At 39.5% G+C, this 23242-nt stretch overlaps 1 protein-coding gene across 2 annotated transcripts in view; it reads right to left on the reverse strand.

Moving 5' to 3' along the window:
• Nucleotides 1-23242, reverse strand: part of LOC128603925 (E3 ubiquitin-protein ligase RNF43) — a 114910-nt gene that overhangs the window by 9084 nt on the left and 82584 nt on the right. For both annotated transcript variants that reach the window (XM_053618709.1, XM_053618708.1), the window contains exons 3-5: nt 901-975; nt 675-806; nt 470-571 (exon numbers count right to left, since the gene is read on the reverse strand). In XM_053618709.1, the coding sequence (XP_053474684.1) occupies nt 470-571; nt 675-806; nt 901-975 (309 nt within the window). The remainder of the gene's footprint in view (nt 1-469; nt 572-674; nt 807-900; nt 976-23242) is intronic.

Here is a 23242-nt window from a genome sequence, read left to right on the forward strand (position 1 = left end):
GGTCTTTGTATAGGACATTGATGTGACTTTAGAATTTACTTGGATTTTGGATTTAACTTACATATGACTGGATTTGGCTTGGGTAAGACTTTGGATTTGACTTGGATATCACTCCAGTATTTACTTGGACTTTGGATTTGACTTAGTTATGACTTTGGAATTTGCCTAATAATTGGATTTGACTTGGTCTTTCAAACTGACTTGAATATGACTATAGAATTTACTTGGATTTTGGATCTGACCTGCATATGACTGGACTTGGCCTGGGTAAGACTTTGGATTTGAATTGGTTATGACTTTGGAATTTACCCAAAGATTGGATTTGACTTGGTCTTTGAATTTGACTGGGATATGACTTTAGAATTTACTTGGATTTTGGATTTGATCTGCATATGACTTGATTGAGCTTGGGTAAGACTGGTGTGTAGACAAATCATGTATGTAAAAGGCTGAAATGTGACATGCTTACCCAAGTTCGGTTGGACCTGCAGCGAGAACGAAAGGCAAAGATCATAATAATTGCCAGCACAACCAACACGACTGTCAAGAGGATTCCCACTTCATAATGGGGCTAGAGTGGGAGAGAAAGCAAGCGTGTCAAAATGAGTATTCTTTGTGTCAATTCTAGACGTGTGTGTGTGTGTGTGTGTGTGTGTGTGTGTGTGTGTGCCCACCCATTTTGGTGTCTCCATCATGATGTTGATCTCAACATTGGCCTCCTCGTTCTTATTGACCAGTCCCATCAGCTCCTCAGCATCCGCTGCCTTCACCATCACCACCGGCTTCTTCAGGAAGCCAGAATTCAACTGTGTGCGACAGAGTGTGCGGTTACAAGCTATTCATTCATTCTATCCATTCAATCTAGCTACAGTGATGTCTGATTTCATCACACACAATTACCTCAATAGCAGCGCTAACATCATCAGTGATGTCAAAAATGACAGCCTGAGCTCCTCTGTTTAGAGCCAGCCGGGCCTGAAAGCAAAACAGAGAGCGAAAATATCAGTTTAAAATGGAGTTGAAATTTCATACTTGCCACTAGATGGAAGTGTAATCCCACAACATCGCAGCACTGGTAAAGGCTGGTCATTACACAATCTCATAACCCTCTGCCACAAGTGACCTTGTGTGTGATATATTGTGTGCGTGTGTGTGTGCGCGTGTATATGTGTATTGGTATGTGTGTTGAAGCATTCAGCCTTGTTATACCGGATACCTTCACCCGCCACTCAAAAAAATAAAAAGAGTTACACCCTTTTTAAGAGTTACAACAAAACATGAAAAGTGTGACATTTTGCATGTGTATCAAGGACTGGAGGAAAAACGGAGCCATTACAAACACACCCCGGCTTTCAGTCAATAGAAATGTAAAAACACATAAACACGATGTAGGTGAAACGCTCACTCAGCGAATACATTATCAATGCACTTAATCAACGTAAAGGCCTGAGCCTATCTGAGAAAAAGAGAGAGAGAGACACAGAGAGAGAGAGAGAGAGAGAGAGAGAGAGAGAGAGAGAGAGACAGAGAGAGAGAGAGAGAGTTAATCCATGACTAACAAGCACAGTCACTCACTTGCTCCCACAGTAGACATAAAATGTCACACCCCACATCCCAGTCTCCCCATCCTGTCTGCTTCTGTTCTCTGATTCATAGCTCGGATCTCTATCATAAACAACACAGCAATCTACCTGAGTCAGGTGTGCGGATCTGAAAAAGTCTAAAAAGGTCTTTCAGGGACACGTCTCACTCAGAAAATAGCCACTGGAGTTTAAATTGAAGGAATACGGAGCTGATTTCAAAAGTGTGCACACCCTGAGGATAAAATGAAGAAGATAAAGAAACTGAATCAATACCTAACAAATACTCCGCTGTCAGACAGTGCATTTTAGTTATTCCGAGTCGAGTTACATGCGTGTAGTGAGGATTTAAAGTTTGCGCAAAATTTTATCCAGACCTCAGATCTAACTATGGAGTTAAGCCCTACTCAGAAGTTAAGTACGAAATGTGTGCACATGGCGAAGTTCGTCTTTAGCTTTATGTTACATCGTATTACATTTGACAGCAAGAAAAATGTCCTCATTTTCTTTTCCTAATTTAAAAGCAAGTGCTAGTGTTTAAAAGCAGCCGTCTAGACACTATCGAAAAACCCTGTCTCAGACACTTCTACTCATGAAAAATCTTGCAACCTCGGAAGTGTGATCTACGTGCAGGTGATTTGCATATCCTAAATAGAGCGCCCAGAAATTGAGCCCCGTAAATTTCCCTGCGTAACTATGCATGAAACGTCTGGAATTCTGAATATGGCCCTTAGATATTAATAGTGAAAACAAACAAAATTGATGTCAATTCAAATATTTGTGTTTCCTTCCCTAGGAGTGTGTTATAATTATCAGTCCCTTCAAGATTCTGTGATTATGTGATCGCAGAGAAAGTAATGCAAAATCAAGGAAACTCTTTTTTGAGAAGCTTGCAATTTTTCAGAATTACCACCGATTTTCTGCAGATTTGGGCCAAGACGCGTCATGTGACATCATCACGACACGTGTGTCGAACATGAGTACAGCTAAAAGGTCTCATTTACCAACAAACATCACTGAGAAAGACCGTGCAAAACAATTTTGTGCAATTGCAATTTCAGCAAAAATTTGAAGAAAAAAACCCCAAAAAACCACAGCAAAATAAAGCATTTTCTGTTGCAACAATAATTAAAAAAATTCTGCGAAATCCGGTATGGACTGAAATATGCTCTGATAAATTATAATTGTCTAACTTTTGCCTTTATAACTGCCTCTAAGGTCTACCAAGTTGAGTGGACCTTAATTATTTTGATGAGACTACTGTCAATGTATTAATTAGTTCTATTCACTACCACGTAAATGATGATACTCACCAAGACCTTTTCTTTAGATTTTATATAAGTAAAGATTAATTGAGTACCACAGCAATTGGGTGCCATTTACAATGTTTAATTGATTAATGAATGACACACCTTGAATTTTAACAGTTTATATGTAGATTTAATGTTAAGCAACATTTCCGAAACAAGTTTTAGTTATCTCTTATGTTATAGCAGTGTAACTGTTACCAAGCACTGGCACCCAAGACTCCTTCAAGAAATGATAAACAGATTTTGTCTTCCAACAAATTCGAAATTTTTCTTTGTTCAACAACACTTTTTAAAACAAAATCTATTTATTATGAGTCTCAGATTATATGGAGTGTAATTCATAATCACAGTAAGCAGTCCTTTGAAATGGTCTGAATCTCAAACGGTGTTCTTCCATGTATAATGTTGATCTTAAGATGAGACCTCATCTCATATTCGGTCACGTTCTTTTGTGGTTTAACCATTTTGCAATTTTCAGCCTTTATTTTGGCTCAGTTTGCTTTGTTCCAAATGAAATTTCTATTTTGAGCAACAAGGGGGTCGGCTAAATGGCCACAATGGCAGAATTGACTTGCTTTCTTCCTGTCATGGGAACATTTGAGCCCCGCAAAATGAGTAACAGTGACCACACACACACACACACACACACACACACACACACACACACAGAGAGAGAACAGGAGGAACGTTCAGCATTCCAACCACAGTTTTATGTTCTACTGATGGAGCAGCAAAAAACCATTTAAAGATCAAACCCAATGATACACCTCATTACTTGATGCTATTAATCAAACCCATTTCAGAGCTAGGATTGACTCCAAGCAAAACTAACATTATCCTTACATGACATTACACATATTTTATTCATTGGCAGACACTTCTGTCTAAAGCAATCTGCAGGTGAAGCAGAATCCAGTCGAGAATCCGGCTGAACTTTTGAGGGTTAAAGGACTTGTTCAAGGCGGTACTGGGATTTGAACTAGCGAAGAACCTTAACCACTGAGTTCATGCTTCCCCCATTCATGCTCACCACATAAATCCCTCCTGTGTGCCAAAGTTTTCCCTCAAATACTGTTAAAATCACAGTAGCGATATATAATATTGACATTAAAGATGATGAATGGCGCAGGGGGATGATTCTTTTGCTGGAACAGCATTCAATTATTTCTGTTAGTGTAACGCGCAGACAATCTTGTAGTTGTGCTTACGCATCTGTATGAATTCTACCTGAAAGTAGTTTCTTATATTAGAACTAAGATGAAAACATTTATTATATCTAATTTTATGTAAAATAAAATTTTTAGGTAAATGGTACTGTATGCACTTATATAGTGCTTTTATCCAAAGCGCTTTACACTGTGTCTCATTCACCCATTCACACACACACACACACACACACACCAATGGTAGCAGAGCTGCTATGCAAGGCGCTAACTTGCCATTGGGAGCAACTTGGGAGCAACCCACCTCACCCCTCCAGCCCCTCCCCATCAGGCCTTCTGCTTCCTCACACACACACACACACACACACAAAACCCCTCAGCGTTCAAACAGCTGCGGGAGCCCTGAGGAAAGCTTCTGCCAATGTGTCTGTGTAATGCAAATAAGACAAAGCTGCTGGCTTTCATACACCATCACACCGAAATGGACTACACCAGCTATAACACACAACCACAAATTCTTCCCCCTGAAAAGGTACTTCCATCTCTGAAGATGAATTATACAGACTTAGAGCTTCATTTACAAATACCTTTGACTGAAGCATTCATGAAAGTGTTCTAGAGTTCACTTAGCTTAGCTTAGCACAACAGGTGTCCTTAGACTCCCATGATAAGGGGGTTTCATGTTCTTTTCTCAGTACAGAGAAACGTGTCAAAATTGTTGAGTAATCATAAAAACTCTACAATTATGGAGGATAAATATTAGGTTGAAAATTTCAGGTATTTTTCAAAAGAGCAGAATGATGTCATGCATACTGTGTATATGCATGCTCATACTTTTCTTTAAGGTAAACGGCCTTGAGATACAAAATTTCTCTCTCTCTCTCTCTCTCTCTATCTATCTATCTATCTATCTATAGATAGATAAATAGATAGATAGTTAGTTACTATTACCACCCTGAAGGTTTCAACAGCCGCACATGCCGAAGTCTTTTATTCCACAGACAAAGATTGTTTTCTTTTATTAATAATTAAAAATAAAGCATAACATCCTCGGCCTGCAAACATTTGCATTTCAGATAACTGTAGACACCCGAGAATTCTTCCATAGTTATTCATGTTCATAAATGCCTCCTTACATAAACTTCAATATATCAACAATTACACCCTTTTTTATTTGTAAAAAAAACCCCACATTTTTAATATCTGTTTATTATTACCCTCAGATTACGTGGTGTCCACCATACAATAATTACATAATTTATTGTCTTGCACTCGTCTCACACTGCCGTGTATTTGCACTTTATGTAGTCTTGCGTAGCCTACTGTTCTGTGTCGCACCATGGTCCTGAAGAAACGACATTTCGTTCCAATGTATACGAGCTATATAGAGGAATGACAATAAAAACCCACTTGACTTGATACAAGTCAGTCACATGAGAACGAGTAAGTTAATCTAAACCACACAGCTGGCACTACTGTCAGAGCTGCTGTTATAGAAAATGGATGAACACCTTCTGACCAATCAAAGTCAAAGTCAAAGTCGTTTACTGTCATGTGTAGAGTACCGTCTACAAAATACGATGAAAAGCTTTCTTGAACGCTGCTCCACACACTATAGACAAGACAGGAATACAATAGAAACATCACCACTATATACACGAGTGGACATGTGTGCAAACATAATAATTGCTTGACAATAAGACAATAAGTGGCAATACAATAGGGCACAAAATTGTAACGTGACATATTATTGCTATTATAAAGTGTCCAGTGTCATTATTGTTATTACACATTAATGTGTGTTGAACAGTCTTATGGCATTGGGGTAGAAACTATTCCTGAATCACGTAGTGCGTGTTCGAATAGTCCTGAGTCCTTGCTTTCCTTTCCAGTATGGAGCAGCTACCATACCAGGATGCAATACACCCTGTCAGGACAGACTCCACCGCACTTCCGTAAAAAGTGGTGAGGACTGTCGTAGACATCCTGGATTTCTTCAGACGCCTGAGGAAATAATGGTGATGATGGATGCTGTGTGCTCAGTCCAAGTGAGTCTAGCAGTGAGGGTGACCATTAGGAATCTGAAGCTGTTGACTCTCTCTACTTTGTCCCCTCTGATGTAGATGGATGTACCTTATCCTGTTTCCTAAAGTTGATTACCAGCTCCTTAGTTTAACTGACATTAAGAAACAGGTTGGTGCTCTGGCACCGTCGTCCCAAGAACCTCACTTCCTCTCTGCAGGCCGTCTCGTCGTCGTCGGTGATCAGAGCCACAATGGAGGCATCGTCAACAAACTTAATTATAGTGTTGGAGCTGTGAACGGCCACACAATCATATGTAAACAAGGAATACAGCACCGGGCTCAGAACGCTTCCCTGTGGAATGCCAGTGTTGAGGGTCAGAGTGGAGGAGGTTTTAATGCCAATCCACACGTGCTGGGATCTGTGGTGAGGAAATCCAGGATCCAGTCGTACAATGTGGCACTTAGTCCCAGATCTAGCAGCTTGTGGATGAGCTTGGTTGGAATGACAGTATTAAACGTGGAGCTATAATCCACACATAATAGCCTCACATAGCAGTATTTATTGTCCAGGTGGGTTAGAGTGGTATGAAGCGTGTGTAATCTTGCATCCTCAGTGGATCAGGTTCAAGAATTCAACAGCACTCTGGTATAAAACATCTTTATAATGTTTAACAATATTTTAGTATAGTAAAAATAGATGTGTTACTATAAGAAAATATTATTTCAGGTCTGAACAGTGTGTGTGTGTGTGTGTGTGTGTGATTGTTTAGCAGTCTCTGCAATTTTCTGTGGCTTGTCCATAGTTATTTCTGGGCAATCTAAAACAAACTGCCCAGTTAAAATCCTTGCTGTGTGTAAAGGTCATATCTAAATCCTTCACACGCTCACTCTCTCCTACCTAAACTAGAAGAATAATGTGTGAACTGGTGTGTGTTTTCCTGCGCTCTACTCTCTCAGGGAGTGCACAGCATGGTTTTGGAGCCCGACCTCGCCTTGGCTGGGACAGCAGGAGGGAGAAATGGATGGAGGGCGTGTTAAAGAGGGTAATAACAGGGCTGCTGGGCAAACTAGGCCCCTCCAGAAGCAGGAAACATTCCTACAGGCCTGTCATTTCCCTAATAGTCCCAGTGTGCTGGATTACACACACTCACACACACACACACACACACAAACACATTATTAGACACTACTGGAGACCTTACTGTCCACTGGAAAAGAGATTTCAGCCAGCTTGGTTGCGTTGAGGCTACGTGAAAACTGGGCAGTTGAAGATTGAACAGAAAAACAAAAGCACAACCAGTTTTGTTGAGACTGTGTTCACTCTCATCTCAAATTCCTGTTCTTGACTGACAGGATTGTAACACAATGTGGTCTTCTGCTGTTGTAGCCCATCCACCTCAAAGTTTGACATATTGTGTGTTCTGAGTTGCTTTTCTGATCACCACGGTTGTAAAGAGTGCTTATTTGAGTTACTGTAGCCTTCCTGTCAGCTTTAACCTGGCCACTCACCTCTGACCTCTCTCATCAGCAAGCTGTTGTTCTCTACCCACAGGTCACTAGATGTTTTTTGATTTTTTTTTTGCACCATTCTTGAGTAAAAATCCCAGGAGGTCAGTAGTTTCTGAAATACTCAAAGCAGCAACCATGCAATGGTCAAAGTCACTGTGGTCCATTCTGAAGTTCATTGACGCTCTTGACCTGTATCTACGTGATTTTATGAATTGCGCTGCTGCCACATGATCGGCTGATTGGATAATTGCATGCATAAGCAGGTGTACAGGTGTTCCTAATAAAGTGGCCAGTGTGTGTGTGTATACACAAACATACACATACATACTGTACATTCATGCATAGACAGGAAAGACCAGTTTGTGTGTATGTGTGCGTGTGTGTGTGTGTGTGTGTGTTCAAGTGAGAGTTCGAATGACAGACATACAGACGAACCCTTTAATGTTCATAATTATGCCTTTCACTACTGTACACGCCTTTCTTTTCCTTTCTTTGCATCTCTCTCTCTCTCTCTCTCTCTCTCTCTCTCTCTCTCTCCACACCTGTTCGTGCTCTCTTGGCCTCCACTCTGACACAGATTTGAAATGCAAAGTACAAGGCGACAGAAAAAGGCCACAGTCATCTGATAGGCTATCGGCGCTTTAGCAGACATCAAAGGGTTGCCGTTGGTGATGGGGCAGATAAAACCATGGAGCACTGAGATCTTCCTCCCTCATACACACACACACACACACACACACACAGAGTACACTACCTGTACTGTTCTACAGGTGACTTTTTAAACGGCAGAGAAGCTCACACATGCTACACCTACACACACAGGGCATACCAGTATGTACTGAGATTTATAATGCACACTAGAAATTCTAGAAATTTGCAGTTTGTATATCTATGTGAAGTAGGACTGACTGAGGTGAGACCGACAATGAGAAAACGGTCCATTTTTGTACAGTTCAGCTGTGACTTAGCATAGCATGGCTAAGGTGAATGATACTGTTGTGAAAATAACAAATAACATAAGTATTATTAAATCAGGTCCTGTGAGACTGAGCCTTTTATGAGGCTTATACAGTGAAATCATTGTGTATACTGTCTAGAGAATTTGTTGTGTCTTATATCCTAGAGTGACTTAGACTTAGCTTTTAATCATGCATGCATGTATGCAATATGGCTGCCATACATATGCTGTGTATCGTTCCCCATGTTGTTTGTGCATGTCCAGAACAAATTATATACAGTAGGCCTAATGCTTGTGTGTGGTGCAAAATAGTGAGGATAGTATAGCATGATGTGACCCAACGACAGCAGCAGGCTGAATGAACTATCCTTCCTTACATTTCACGTGATGTCACACTGTATACTCGCTGCCATTTTGTGGGCCGACTAGCAAATGACCGCGCCAATGATATTGTGTCTATGCTTCTTTAAGCAGTCCGTACAGGTATTTTTGTGACTGTTGCGGCCAAAAATGCTTGATTTTGCTGCGGCTTTTTCTCTCTCAAAATTTGCGATGCAACTTGCTGAGTTTTTTCAGTGCCTTTCTTGTGGAAAATTACTCGAATCGCCAAAATTGCAGTTGCATGAAATTGTTTCTTTCACATTGATGTTTGTTGGGAAATTGGACCTTTTAGCTGTACTCATGCTCGACGCACGTGAATCGAAGAGGGTTTTGGCTGTTGTGATGACATCACATGGCGTGTTGTGATGATGTCACACAATGCATCTTGGCCCAAATCTGCAGAAAATCTGCGTTACTTTTGAAAAATGCAAACTGCTCTGAATATGACGGAGTTTGCTTGATTTTGTGTTCATATCTGTGATCGCAAAATCCTGGAGGGACGTATTAATAAGTTTGATTTTCATTTATACTGATAATTGACTGCCCTAATACACTTCACTATATAACATACATCTGTAACAAGCAGCAGTGCAGCAGATCCTCCCTGTCATGCTGTTTTGTAGCTATGTTTGCTAGCTCTGTTATGGTAAATGGTCTGCACTTATATATCGCTTTTTTCCAAAGCACTTTACACTGTGTCTCATTCACCCATTCACACACACACTCACTCACACACCAATGGTAGCAGAGCTGCCATGCAAGGCGCTAACTTGCCATCGGGATCAACTTGGGGTTCAGTGTCTTGCCCAAGGACACTTCGGCATGTGGAGTCACGTGGGCCGGGAATCGAACCGCCAACCCTACGTTTAATGGACAACATGCTCTAAGACCTGACCCACAGCCGTCCTGGTGTGGGACAACTGGGACTTTTATCTTAGTAGTACCTCAATATTGAAAAATTTAGCAAACGTTAGTTAGCTTTCCCCACCCAAATATGAAGAGCCGGTAGGGTTCTGTGCTCTTAAATGCCTTCAGCACTGAACATACAGATCATAAGGATCACAGTCTATTTGATCAACATTGTTGATATTTTATCATCGTCTCTTTGATAACATTGTTGATAAAATAGCTACATTCCCATTAGGCAGCGAAGCCAGGAATTTCTATCCCAAATGTGGCGACCGCAAAAATTTTTAAAAAAAATCACACGACTGAAATACTAACGATAAAGCTCTGTTTCAAATCACATACATATTCGCTATTCTACTGAATGTTAAATAAATCTTTTTATTTGGGCTGTTCCAGGAATCTTAGCCTAACCCATCCATGCCGCAGGCAGTCATGGCTAACAATGGTATAAGTTAAAACAAGAAATGCCAAACCACTAGCAAACTCTAATCAGGACAAGGACAAAAAAAAAAAAAAAACAAGTAACTTGGGAGGCCAACAGAGTCAGGATGTCCTGTGTAAATTCAGGCCTAGAGCAAAGTTAGCTGATTTCATATTGTTATATACAGTACTATAGAACAGTACTTCATATTGTTCTATACGTTGCATAGAACAATACTATATCAAGTGATTTTAGATCAGTAATAGAAGCACAACCACACTTACACTAAAAATGAAACATTTCTTAGACTAAAAATTCCTACTTATGATATTTAGAGCCCTCAGTGGTTTAGCTCTGGTGTATCTTGATCTCCTGAAGCAGTATAGACAACCCCAAGCATTTCACTCAGAGCACCACACACTTGGTCAGTCCACCTGGGTATTTAACAATCAATACTTTTCAAAGCCTTTAAAAGTAACGCAAGGGATGTAAAGTCAATTTTAGTTACTCAAGTAAATCATCTCTACAATAAAATACTGTATGGCTACTAGAATATAGTTTCCAATAATTTTTCTAAAACTGGCTGCTCTGCAAAGAGAGTACTCTTCACTTTCATTTTCCCCAAGTAGTAATTCTAGGACTGTGGATATGTTGACTTGATGACATGATGACAATTCAACAGCCACAGCTTTGCTCCTTGTAATTTTCTACAGCGTCTCTCCAAAATCCCATTCCCACTCATCTACAGAAAAAAAAAAATCCAGTTAGGAGCCTAGTATTGTCTTTAAGTGCTCATTAAGCTCTTGTCTCTTATCAACTCTTTAACGCACATGGCCTCTGAAAGACAGAGGCTCCTCAGCCCTTTCTTCAGCCACTCAAGAAAACAGATCACAGCAAAGCCACATACCACATCATGGCTTTCCACTTTCCACAGGTCACATTGTATTTCTGTAGTGACCGGATCTCAGTTCTGGAAAAATGCTATCACAGAGAATACCAAAATGCACACACGGTTCTAAGTCTCCACACAAACCCATCGATTATCTACTAGAAATACCATGTGTTGACATGCATCATTCTGGTATAGTACAGAAAGTGGCCTACTCAATGACCTACGTCTTGTCTGGGATTGTGAATATGAATCCGCATTATTGGACCTAAATGCAACATTTGAATGGAAACAGTAGATTTAGGTAGTAAAAGTTCCTGTGAGGTGACAGACCTTGTTAGCCTCCTTGTGAGGTTGAAAAAGGAGACCCATGTGATATCCCATAAGGTACTGCTCTAGGCCCTTTCCTGTTCTCCCTTTATAGTCAGCCCATGTGTATGCCAAAGCTATGTCATTCTCAAACATAATGCTTTTACTTCTATACTGATGCTACACAATTATACATATCAATTTGGTCAGGTTGAAGACTATAGCTATACAAAATGGAAGACCATTTTAAACACATAAAAGCTTGGATGAATACCTTTCCAAAAATGCTGATACCGGACCACATATGAAATAAGGTTGCTGATTTTATCTTAGAGCAGGGGTGTCCAATCTTATCCGGAAAGGTCCGGTGTGGGTGCAGGTTTTCATTCCAACCAAGCAGAAGCCACACCTGATTCCACCTGTTTAATCAGTTGATCTTGGCTTTCAGTAGACTCAGGTGTGACTCCTGCTTGGTTGGAATGAAAACCTGCACCCACACCGGACCTTTCCGGATAAGATTGGACACCCCTGTCCTAGAGCTTGAAGAATCTTATTCCTGCGTAATATTTGATGCTCATGTGAATATCATCTCTAGAAATGCATTGTATACGTTAGATAATTTGCAGAGACAGTCGAAATTAGACGTCCCAATTGATCCTGAGAAGCTTAAACCTCACCCAGATTAGGACGGGTTCCCTTTTGATTCTGGTTCCTCTCAAGGTTTCTTCCTCACGTCGTCTCAGGGAGTATTTCCTTGCCAGTGTCGCCTCTGGCTTGCTCATTAAGGATAAATTTATAAACATTTATACGCGGAATTGATATATTTCTGTAAAGCTGCTTTGTGACAATGTCCATTATTAAAAGTACTATACAAATAAAATTGAACTGAATTGAAATAATACTAGACTTGAAGCATATTATCCAAGTTATTTTTATTTTTACATTTACAATGTCTACCTATTGAGTTCCATTTAAAAACCTCCTATTCATGACATTTAAAGCACGGTATGGTTTATCTTTGGTGTATCTTCGTGATCTCCTGAAGCATTATAGACCACCTCAAGCAATTTGCTCAGCTGAAGCACGTCTACTGTTATTTTATTTTCCCCCGAGGACCGCTCATAAACTGGAGTATTGTTCCAGAGAGCATCAGAAACTCAAGCAATATACAATCAGAAGAGGGTTTCCTCAAAGATTCTCGAATAGCAACCACAGAAACGGTTCAGTCTGTCTTTACTCAAGACTTTATAACTGGAAAAATATGACAAAGTTATATAATCTCACTGAGCTTCACCAGCAAATCTCAACCCTAAATGGGCACTGTCGAAATGAAATTGTAGTTTGGGATATCGAATCTTCAAATCAACCGTTGGTAAACGCTTATTTAGAATCATAAGGTTTTTTAGCATCATGTTGCCAGGGGTTTTAATGGTTCACCAGTGTCACAAACCAAAGAAACCTTTATGGTTCTAGACTTTACAGTTAATGATGTTCTTTTAAGAGCTGTTTTCTGAATCCAGATTAAAAATGCTATCTTTTCATATCTAATCTTAATCCTTAAATCTATATGAGTTGTACACACATAAAGCACTTTCTGGCTCAAACTGAGTGCTATATAAATAAAGTTTATTATTATTATTGGTAGTAGTAGTAGCAGTAGTAGTACACAGATGTGTATTCACACACACACACACACACACACACACACACACATTCTTTCTCCCCTGCTGTGGAAGTTAATTGGTTCGGCTTCCTGGGCTTTACTGTAGTAGATAATGTCTGATTGGGCATCCTGTTTTTTTCTCCTGACATGCTGATCTCACCCAAGTGTCCAAATTGCAATTCCTGACCTCGACTTTAGCAGAAGCTCTCCTATGTTTCTTACTTTTACATGCTCCTCTGGTTCGCCGTTCCATTTAACCCCGGGGTAACCCAGGTCAAACTCTACAGTAAGGAATGTAATAGATGATTTTACTCTATTCTTTAAATCTATAGGCGTTATGCAAGGACGGCATTTACCCTCTATAGACCACCCTGCCTTTCTGCATTGACCTAGGATTACTTAAACCATGTGAGCCTAGTCCACAGCAATAACTCACACACACTGGTGGAGCTACTTCGGCACCACCACAAAGTGGCAGACTGAGGAAGTTTAAAGAAGGATTGTGGGAGAAGTTGTCTAGACTTGAAAGGGAGAACCAAGTCCTGGGAAGAGAAGAAGGAAAGGGGAAAATGTCTGTTTTATAGGGTTTGACTTAATCTCCTGTAAAAGCAGCCTAAACCTCCCTCTTTCTCAGTATGAGTGTATTTATGTGTGTGTGTGTGTGTGTGTGTGAGTGTGTGTGTGTGTGTGTGTGTGTGTGTGTGTGTGTGTGTGTGTGGGTGCTCCACTTCAGAAACCATTCTGCATGCCTCTGCTTGCTACCTCCAGAAGAAAAAAAGAAAAAAAAAAAAAAATCAAAGATAAGAGAAGTCTGACTGTGTGGATGAACTAATTTTACCCAAACCTTAATCCTAACCATAACAACAAAAACGGCAGAACTGGTCTCAGATCAGTGTTAAAGTGCTCTAAAAAAAGAACACGAAAAGACGAGACAACATCATGACAGAGCTGCACCACTAGAGGTCAAAAAAGAGTCACATTTCGGTGTTCAATTAAATTCAGTGTCAAGCATAATATCATGAATGGCCTGTATGCAATTATTTAAGCTGATTTATAGACTGTGCCTTTATTTATCCTGTTTCTTGTCATAAATCAAGCTGCCAGGCACGAATGTGTTATTAATGTGGAAATAGATATGTAATATTGTCACTGGTCAAGCACATTATAATTAAAAAACCATCCTGACAGGGCCTTGAAGAAAACATTGCCTAAAAGATTATCTCTCTCACACACTGGCAATGTACAGTGTGTCTTAGTGGCACACATTCACCAGTTCTCTATCCATCATCTGTGCCCACACTCCTCTGTTCATCCTCTTACCCGTTCATTATCTCTGTCTCCGTTTGAGAGCTTGCCTTCTGCATAGTTCAGATTGAGGACTTTGTGCTGTGTGTGTGTGAAATGGGGTAATAAGCAGCGCAGGAATGAAGAACAGGAATCGAACGCTTTGATGTGGCTGGAACTCATCAAACACTGTTAACCAAATAATTTCACTCCAGCATTCTGAATGAGGCTCTGTGAGCATATTCGTGTTTTTTTCCCCCTCCTCTGTGTGTGAGTATACACCTCATAGAGGAATCCAAACATGGCAGTCCTTGGCTATCCCGTCTTGCTTTGAACCACATTTTTACGATTTTAAACACACTTTTATTAATTCCCAGATTCGCTAACAAGTAGTAAACAGCTGCAGCTTGTGTCCGCATTTGTGTACGCGTAGACTGTATACTCTTCTGATCTTCTGGAAAAAGGAAATCCATCCTTTAACCTCCTTTACCATCGAGCAAACATATAAAACGTTGTTTAATCCTAACTTGAGAAACACACCGAATGTTCCCTAGGAACCAATAAAAAAAAGAAAAAAAAAGTAAAAATCATGTAAAATCTCTAGGCATGTGACTCACTCGGGGTATTGCTAATGCTTACCGCAATTTCACTTTAGCACATCACTTCGCCAAACTGCCCTAAAGGAACAATTTGACCTGAGATTAAATTTCCTCTTTAACACCAGTGTAGTCAATCCGTTAAGACATGTTTAGTGACCCATTTTCAGTTTTCCACTGGAGCTACAAGGCTGAGAGTTAAGGAATATATACATATCAGCTTAGCGTGATCGAAACACATCTACGCCATCACATGCTTGCCTCAAAAGACATTTACATGCGCATAAACAGTTAGTGAAAAAAAAGTCTAAAAGAATTAGAAATATATTATATTCCTAAAAAAAAAAAAACCACACAGCCAAGCAATTTGAGGTGTGCGACGTTTTAGATATACAGATTGAACACTGAACATACTGGAATCCATAAGCATCCATTATTTGTTCGCTACATTATCCACATACTGTAGCTCCAGTGCAAAACTAAAGAAGCCATTGTTGATCTATTGAATTTTTAGCAACTGTGTACGCTTTATTTTCCACCAAACTGTCACTCCATACTCTGTTATAACTGTGTAACTGAGCTAGATACACAACACCCATTGCTACACTCTTAGAAAAAAGGAGATCCTTGCGGGTTAGGCTTATTTGTATGAATGGATTTAGCTTTCTAAATATCTACCTTTGTTCTGAAGGATTCCCTCAAAGGAACATCCTGTGCTTCAGATAATATTAGAAACTCAACACGCTTAAGAGTTCCTCAAAGGGTTCTCTGAATACCTAAGCAAGGAATAAAACACGACAGAACATGCAGTTATAGGAAAATAATTAATGATGGGGTGGTGTGATGCGGCCTGAAGTGTAGTGAAGTTACATGTTACTATTCAGAAGTGAATTTTTTCTACTAAGAGAACAATCCCCAAAGAATTTTAATCCTCTTATAACAATAAGCAATTTGCCAATATGTACTTTTTTTTTTTTTTAAATGTATTAATAAATGACATTATACTTTTATTTGTTTAGAGCAATATACATTTAATATTGTGGAATGTCCACGAAACAAGCTATCACTTACGATATAGCAGTTATAAACAGTCATACAGTGGCTTAGTGGTTAGCATGTTTGCCTTGCACCTTTGGGTTTGGCAGTTGGAATCCTGCCTCCGCCCTGTGGACGTGGAGCTTACATGTTCTCCCCGTGCTTTCGGGGTTTCCTCCTGGTACTCTGGTTTCCTCCCCCAGTCCATAAACATGCATTGTAGACTGATTGCCATTTCCAAATGAATGTGTGTGAGATTGTTGGCACCCCGTCCAGGGTGTCCTCCACCTTGTGCCCCGAGTTACCTGGGATTGGCTCCAGTGTGGGATACAGAAAATGAATGCATGAATGTTCCAATTCGAACAATCGATAACCTGATTGAGTGTAAATCTACCACCAAACTATCCATTACTTTGAAATCTTAAAAAAAAAGTCTTAAATAAATGCCACCCTGTGAGTTTTACACACACCCACACACAGTATGTGCACCTCTCATTAAGTGGCCGCTCCCTCCACTTATCACTGTCATCATCAATCAGCTGCTTTGCATTGTTTCACCAAATCTTTCATCTATTTACGATGTAATTTCATATTGCATCAATGTCATTTTGTCTTCACTTTTTTTTTTTTTACCTGACTTACATTTTGCCTTTAGTGCTGCTCCGTATTATTATATATATATTTTTTGTTTCCCTTAGATGTGCGAAAGGTACCATATAAATAAAAATGTACCGCACTACCTGTTTCAACAACAAATCCAAAACTCTTTAACATTTTTCTGTCCGCTGCATTCAAACGTCTATAAACTGATGTGGAAATTTTCAAGACGTTCCCACACTAGGCCAATTAAGGATTAATTAATGGACATGGCACAACTTTCTCTTCAACAACACTTCAATTATTGAGTTATCTTGCAACCCCCCATCCCCAACCCAAAAAAAAAAAAAACAACAAAAAAAAAACGCCCTCTACCCCCAAGCTCAAGCAAGCCCCAGGTTTTTCAAGCTAACGCAGGCATTTTCAAGACCAACTAAAAAGGCAGGTTGATCTTCAAACACGCCCCGCTACACGATCAAAAAGATAATAATTGCGATAGTAAAAGTTCTTTCTGAACGCTCCAGGGCTCAATATAAAGAGCTGAGCTAAAAGATATTTTTACATCCTGTGCATATGTGTGTGTGTGTGTTTTTGTGTACATGCGTATGCATGTGTATGTCTGAAGAAATCCACAGTTTCATCATTTAAAGGCATAAGAAGGAGACAGAAATCTCCATACAGTATGGAATTTATTTCCTTTTGCACACCGAAAGGAATAGTGATTTATCGCATGCTTTCATATGCTAATATTAGTATCAAGTATCAAGTGCGACTCATTATGCAAACATGAAACCAAACAAAGGAAATATATACTCCTCTCTTAACCCATTTCATTGAAAAAGAGCTCTTTACAATGAGAACAATGAGGCTCTGATCTATTAAGGTCCCAAATAACAGGTACTAATTTGAGTGTGCAGTTAGAAAAATTGTAAGCGCAGTTAGAGGATGTGTTGCAGTTGATTCACAAAGAATAATTGCATGAATTACGTGACCTGCGGTCGGCGAACAAGGTTTTGAGCGCGTTAATTGCAAGTTCAGATATCAAAGAAACTCCCAGAAGAGTCAAACGAAAAAATTTTGAAAGAAAGAAATAAATAATAAAAAAACACGAGGATGTGTTGTGTTCATAAGGTAAATGTCAATTAAAACCATTTTCATACATACTCTGTTCAAACGCTTTTGGCATTTTAGTGTAAATGTGTTGAAAATCTCAATTATTATGAGGTGCTTTTTTTTGTTAGTAAATGGGACAGTTTTGTTCACAAATTTAATACCTGCTCGTTGGCTGTATTATTTTACACAGGGCTGTTAGTTAGTTAGTTACAGTTACATTTATACAGCGCTTTTCTAGACACTCAAAGTGCTTTACATTGTATGAGGGAAATCTCCTCAACCACCACCAGTGTGTAGGATCCACCTGGATGATGCGATGGCAGAAATATTGCATCAGAACGCCCAGCACACACCAGCTATTAGTGGAGAGGAGAGAGTGATGTAGCTAATTCAGAGATGGAGATTATTAGGGCCATGATAGAGAAGGGCCCATGGGGGAATTTCACCATTTTTAATAACCACAAAGAGTCAGGACCTCGGTTTAACGTCTCATCCGAAAGACAGTGCTGTTTTTACAGTATAGTGTCCCCGTCACTATACTGGGACATTAGACCCAACACAGACCACAGGGGGAGCGCCCTCTGCTGGTCTCACTAATACCCCTTCCTGAGGTAAATCATACTGCAGATGCGACATTGTTTTTTTTTGCACTAACATGATCCTGTATTTCACACTGTTAGGTAGAAAAAGCCTTCATTAAGGTTAACAAAAGAGTTTTTGGGGCTGTGGCCAAAGATGCCTGATTTTGCTGCATCTTTTTTCAAAATGAGTTTTTGTGCTTCTTTTGTGGAAAACTACTTGAATTGGCGAAGTTGCAATTATACAAAAGTGTTTTGCTTTGCATTTCGCAGTGATGCTTGTTGGTAAATGAGAGCTTTTAGCTGTACTCATGTTCGATACACACAGGGCTTTTGCTCAGTGTACGTTGTGATGACACATGACACGTCTTGGCCCAAATCTGTGGAAAATCTGAGGTGATTTTGAAAAATTGCAAGCTCCTCCGAATATTGCGGCGTTTGCCTGATTTTGTGTCAATTTCTGCGATCGCAAAATCGCGAGATCCTGCAGGGACTGAGAAATAAATCCGACAACATGTACTACTAAGATCCCTGTTAGTAAATCAGCTTGCACAGCTTGAAACTCCTCAAGCTAGTAGGACGGAACCTAAACTCATGCTTGAGTGGAAAGTAAACAGCTCTTTTGAAATAAAACTGTGGTAATTGTGTAACTAAGAGAACGCTAGCTAGCTACCTTTTGTTACCTAGCTACCAAAAACAACTAATTTTATATTTTAAGTTTTATTTAACTTCTATAAAACACCATTTATTTTCGTTAACTAACAGTTAGAATGCTAATCTTAACACCTAACTTTAGGCAATATACTGTTATTTACCTCACCAATCTCTAATGTAACTACATTAACCAGTTATAAGCTGATGATTCAGTTGATGCTAGTTAAGTAACTAACTGTGAACGAATCTAGCTAATATCTATCTAACTAATGTTAATCTCTAACTAGCTTAGTTAGCTAGCATGACTTAGATAACTAACAGATTATACCTCATCTCACACACATTCGATTAGCAGCAAAGTTGCTGGTAAATGAACCGAGTCGATCTCCTGCTATTGTCCTGCTACTTCCCTTATTTAGTGAATGACAGTGTTTCAAGCCATGTGTCTAAAGCTAGTTAACGAATACTGTTTTCCTGCTTAGCTAATGCTAGCTTGCTAACTAACCATAATTACTAACTAATGTAAGCAATTCTGGGACTACAGCATAGCTTTTATTAAAGATGTGTGATTTATCTAAAAGAATCAATTGAATCTCACTAAATTGAAAATGCTCATTGAAATGTTGACTATCGTTAAATAATTTCTATACATTCCTATTTTTTCTGTGTTAAAACTTCAACTTTCTGGCATTCACTAACACAACCACAGGCCTCTGCCCAGTATGCCCAAGGCTTTGCCGAGCAGAAAGCTTTGTGTGCAGGGCTGCAGCTAGAGGTCAGTTCATACAGCCAAACCACCACAATCCCACTGACAGAGAAAATGAAAGAAGGTAAAAAAAAAACAAAAAACAAAAAACATGCTAATGAGAGCCACAAGGGAACAAATACACACACACACACACACAGAGAGAGAGAGAGAGAGAGAGAGAGAGAGAGAGAGAGAGAGAGAGAGAGAGAGAGAGTAAGGCTGAGTGAGTGAGTGGTTGGTTGGGGCACTGAGGTATTTTAATAGCAGTAATTTAACAGTTATTCAGTGGCAACATGTCACTCTGTCCCCACAGTGAGGCTATATTTAGAGCTACATTCCTCTCAGCTAGTCTTTTACAAACGCTCTCTCTCTCTCTCTCTCTCTCTTTCATGGCACTCTTTCCAGTGACATGTGAGAAATGTGGCATCTGGAATATGGATGCCTTTAGACGCAAACACTTTGCATTCTGGGATACCAGAAGTGCCCCAACTCGGAACATTGAAAGAGTAGGAGCACACGCGCACACACACACACACACACACACACACAAAATAATTTCAACTAATTCCATGTGCACACTGCATGATTTAGCACTGGTTCACCTGTTGGCAAAAAAACTGCAACAACCTTTTCTTTCCTTTCTTGTTTCTGTATAAATAAGTGCAGATGGTCTGAGATTAAAAATCATCCTTACAAAAAAGACACTTGAAGATCCCAACCAAGCTACAGCATCCAGGTACTGCAGGTAATCCCTGCTAAATTGTTGCCTTCTATTGGTGGTATGTTATGCCTACTGGATACCATTAAAGACCAATAATAGTAATGGTAATTGTTTTTAATAGTTAGCTGATGTTTTGTAATAATACCATATTTCATTTAATACTGTACTTTATAAAGGGATAGCGGATAGCTAGATATTTAGCTTTTGTGTGTGTACCTAAATAACAAGCGCTAGGTGTATGTTAGCAAGCTACATGTACACAAAACCTTATTTTTGGTGCTATTTGCTTCAGTTTTTTGACCTACATTTTTTGTGACCTACACGTGAATGGCCTAGATCCCTTGTTTGTAGCTTTGTGATTTCTTTATTCCAATAAAATGTCAAGATTTTCTCTACTTGTTGCGAGCAGCGTCAAATACTCTGTTCCACATGGAAGTGGCTATATTTCATTGAACAGAAGCCCTTGCACAGTGTACTACCACATGACCTTCATATATGCAGTGTAGTAATAAGTTTCTCTTTGTAATATGTGACCCTGCGAGAACGAATGTGGCAATTTGAAATGAGAAAATCTGTCACGACAAAATAGAGGTAAATTCCTCCAAAATTCTACTGTCACAGCTTTAGATCTTACCTGCTTGAATCTGACGTAACCCCGTTTTCCTTTTTACCCGTTTTATTACAATTTAAAAATGCACTTTAAACATAAGTACTACCGCTACTCTCTCAGATCAGAACTCAACCTGCGTTCACACTGGTGTTGATGCGACGCAGCAAAACAGCAAAGATGTTTTCGACGAGAGCTGCATCGCCAGGAGGCGGAGTGCCAAGTCTGAAATGCCAAGTGGGCGTGACGTGTGACCAAAAAACAGTTCCATTTTACGCAAATGAGAAGAAAGAGCTGGTATTGTGATCACACAAGAAAACTCTGGCAGGACATCAGTCAGTTCATTTAATTAATATTTTCTATGCAACGTAATTATTTCACTTGCCAAGTGCTGTATTTTATACATAAGGTGCTAAAAATTAACCCCTTTTTTAAAACTTTAAAACTTTATCCATCTCCAGTAACAAATAAGTGACTAAAACTCTGAATGTATGCTCAGATTTGGATGTTTTTGTATAATATTTTGTTATTTATTTATTTATTTATATTTTGAGGGGAGGAGTGTTACATGTAAAAGAATTACGCACCAGTTTTCCTTCATTTCTTTCGTTGTTTTTTTATTTTTATTTCTTTGCTTAAGTATTTTGCTTTGGCCCTTTAAATTATGTTTGGGGATTATCTCTTGGCATATGTTCTGTTTACAACCCTGCAAAAATGATGTAGCACCTACCAATGGGAGTAAGAGGTGGCTGTACGCCTCTTTTTTTCCCATTTTTGTGAAACAATATCCATGTTTTCGCTTCCAGATACTTATTCCTGAACCAGCCAGTGAGATACGCTGGGAGTGTTTGTTTTTAATCAAAATGGCTGTTTTCATGAAAAAATGTGGCATCCATTATGAAACTATGAACAACAATGTATATGCAAAAACGATGCCTTGTGAATATTTGATCGTGTAGTAGCGGGTACATGTCTGATTTGTGATCAGATAGTTTGTTTTGTATACACTCATGACATTTGTCTAATAACGGCCGATAACGACCAGCGTAGAACGACTTGAGCAAATTGAAGTAAAAAATCGCTGCCGGTGTAAACGCATGACTAAAACCAGCTGAACAACTGAAAGCAGGCCCTCGATCGTGTAACGTGCGCACAGCTACGTCGACAAGACAACAGACAGGAAGCACTCGGAATTTTTATTCAAACTAACAAGGCAACTTTCTCTCTCATGCACACACAGTTACACACAGGCTTTGAGAGAAAGTCATTCACTGATTGCAAGCAACTTACTCTCTCCCTCTTGTATACACACACATACGCTGCTATTTCCGTCTGTGCGACACTGCAGACATAGTTGAGCTGTGTGGAAACACACCCAGCCGTGACCGGAGTTCCAGATTTGTCAGTGTGCTGGTCTAGGATCAGCTTTCCTCGCTCATATGTGATTTAACACGCACGGAAAAGACTGATGCCAGGTCAGCTGCAAAGAGCAACTTATAAAGAAGATACAGAGAAGAGCGGCAGTGCTGACAAGACAAATGATATGTTTGAGAGAGAGAGAGAGAGAGAGAGAGAGAAAAGAAGTAGAGTGGGAAAAACCATGTAGAGAGAGATGGTTGTATCAAAACACACACAGCTCTCACTTACAGTAAACTCACTAATGCCAGTATACAGTATCCTGTCAGATTTCTTGAAAAACACATTTGAGTTTCATTTACTTGAAAGCTTTTGCATTTGAATTCATTTGATTATTAATGTGTATATAATGTTACATTGCCACAGACATGCTGTCCACAAAAAATAATCATGAGAGCCAGGGGTGAAAAAATAAAAAGTGCACCATCTACACACTGTGGGGCTCCACTGGAATGGCACCCATTAGGGCACTTCATCATGTTTCCTCACACATAGAGGCACCCTAAAGGGCACTGCATTACATTTTCTCCACTGTAAGGGCACCCTAGAGAGCACTTTATCAAGTTTTATCTACCATAGAGGCACCCTAGAAGGCATTTTTTGTTTTTGTTTGGGCACCAGAGTCCACCAGTGGGCAGCAATATCATAACTTTATTCAAAACGTTAACGTACTTGAGTCATTTGACTTCACTGGCCGATAATAACGTGTACTTGTCGCTGATATTTAGGTTTAGATCAAATGCTTATAATACACTATTTCTTATGTGACCTGGGATT

This window comes from Ictalurus furcatus, chromosome 28 (assembly GCF_023375685.1).
Source record: "Ictalurus furcatus strain D&B chromosome 28, Billie_1.0, whole genome shotgun sequence".
NCBI lineage: Eukaryota > Metazoa > Chordata > Actinopteri > Siluriformes > Ictaluridae > Ictalurus > Ictalurus furcatus.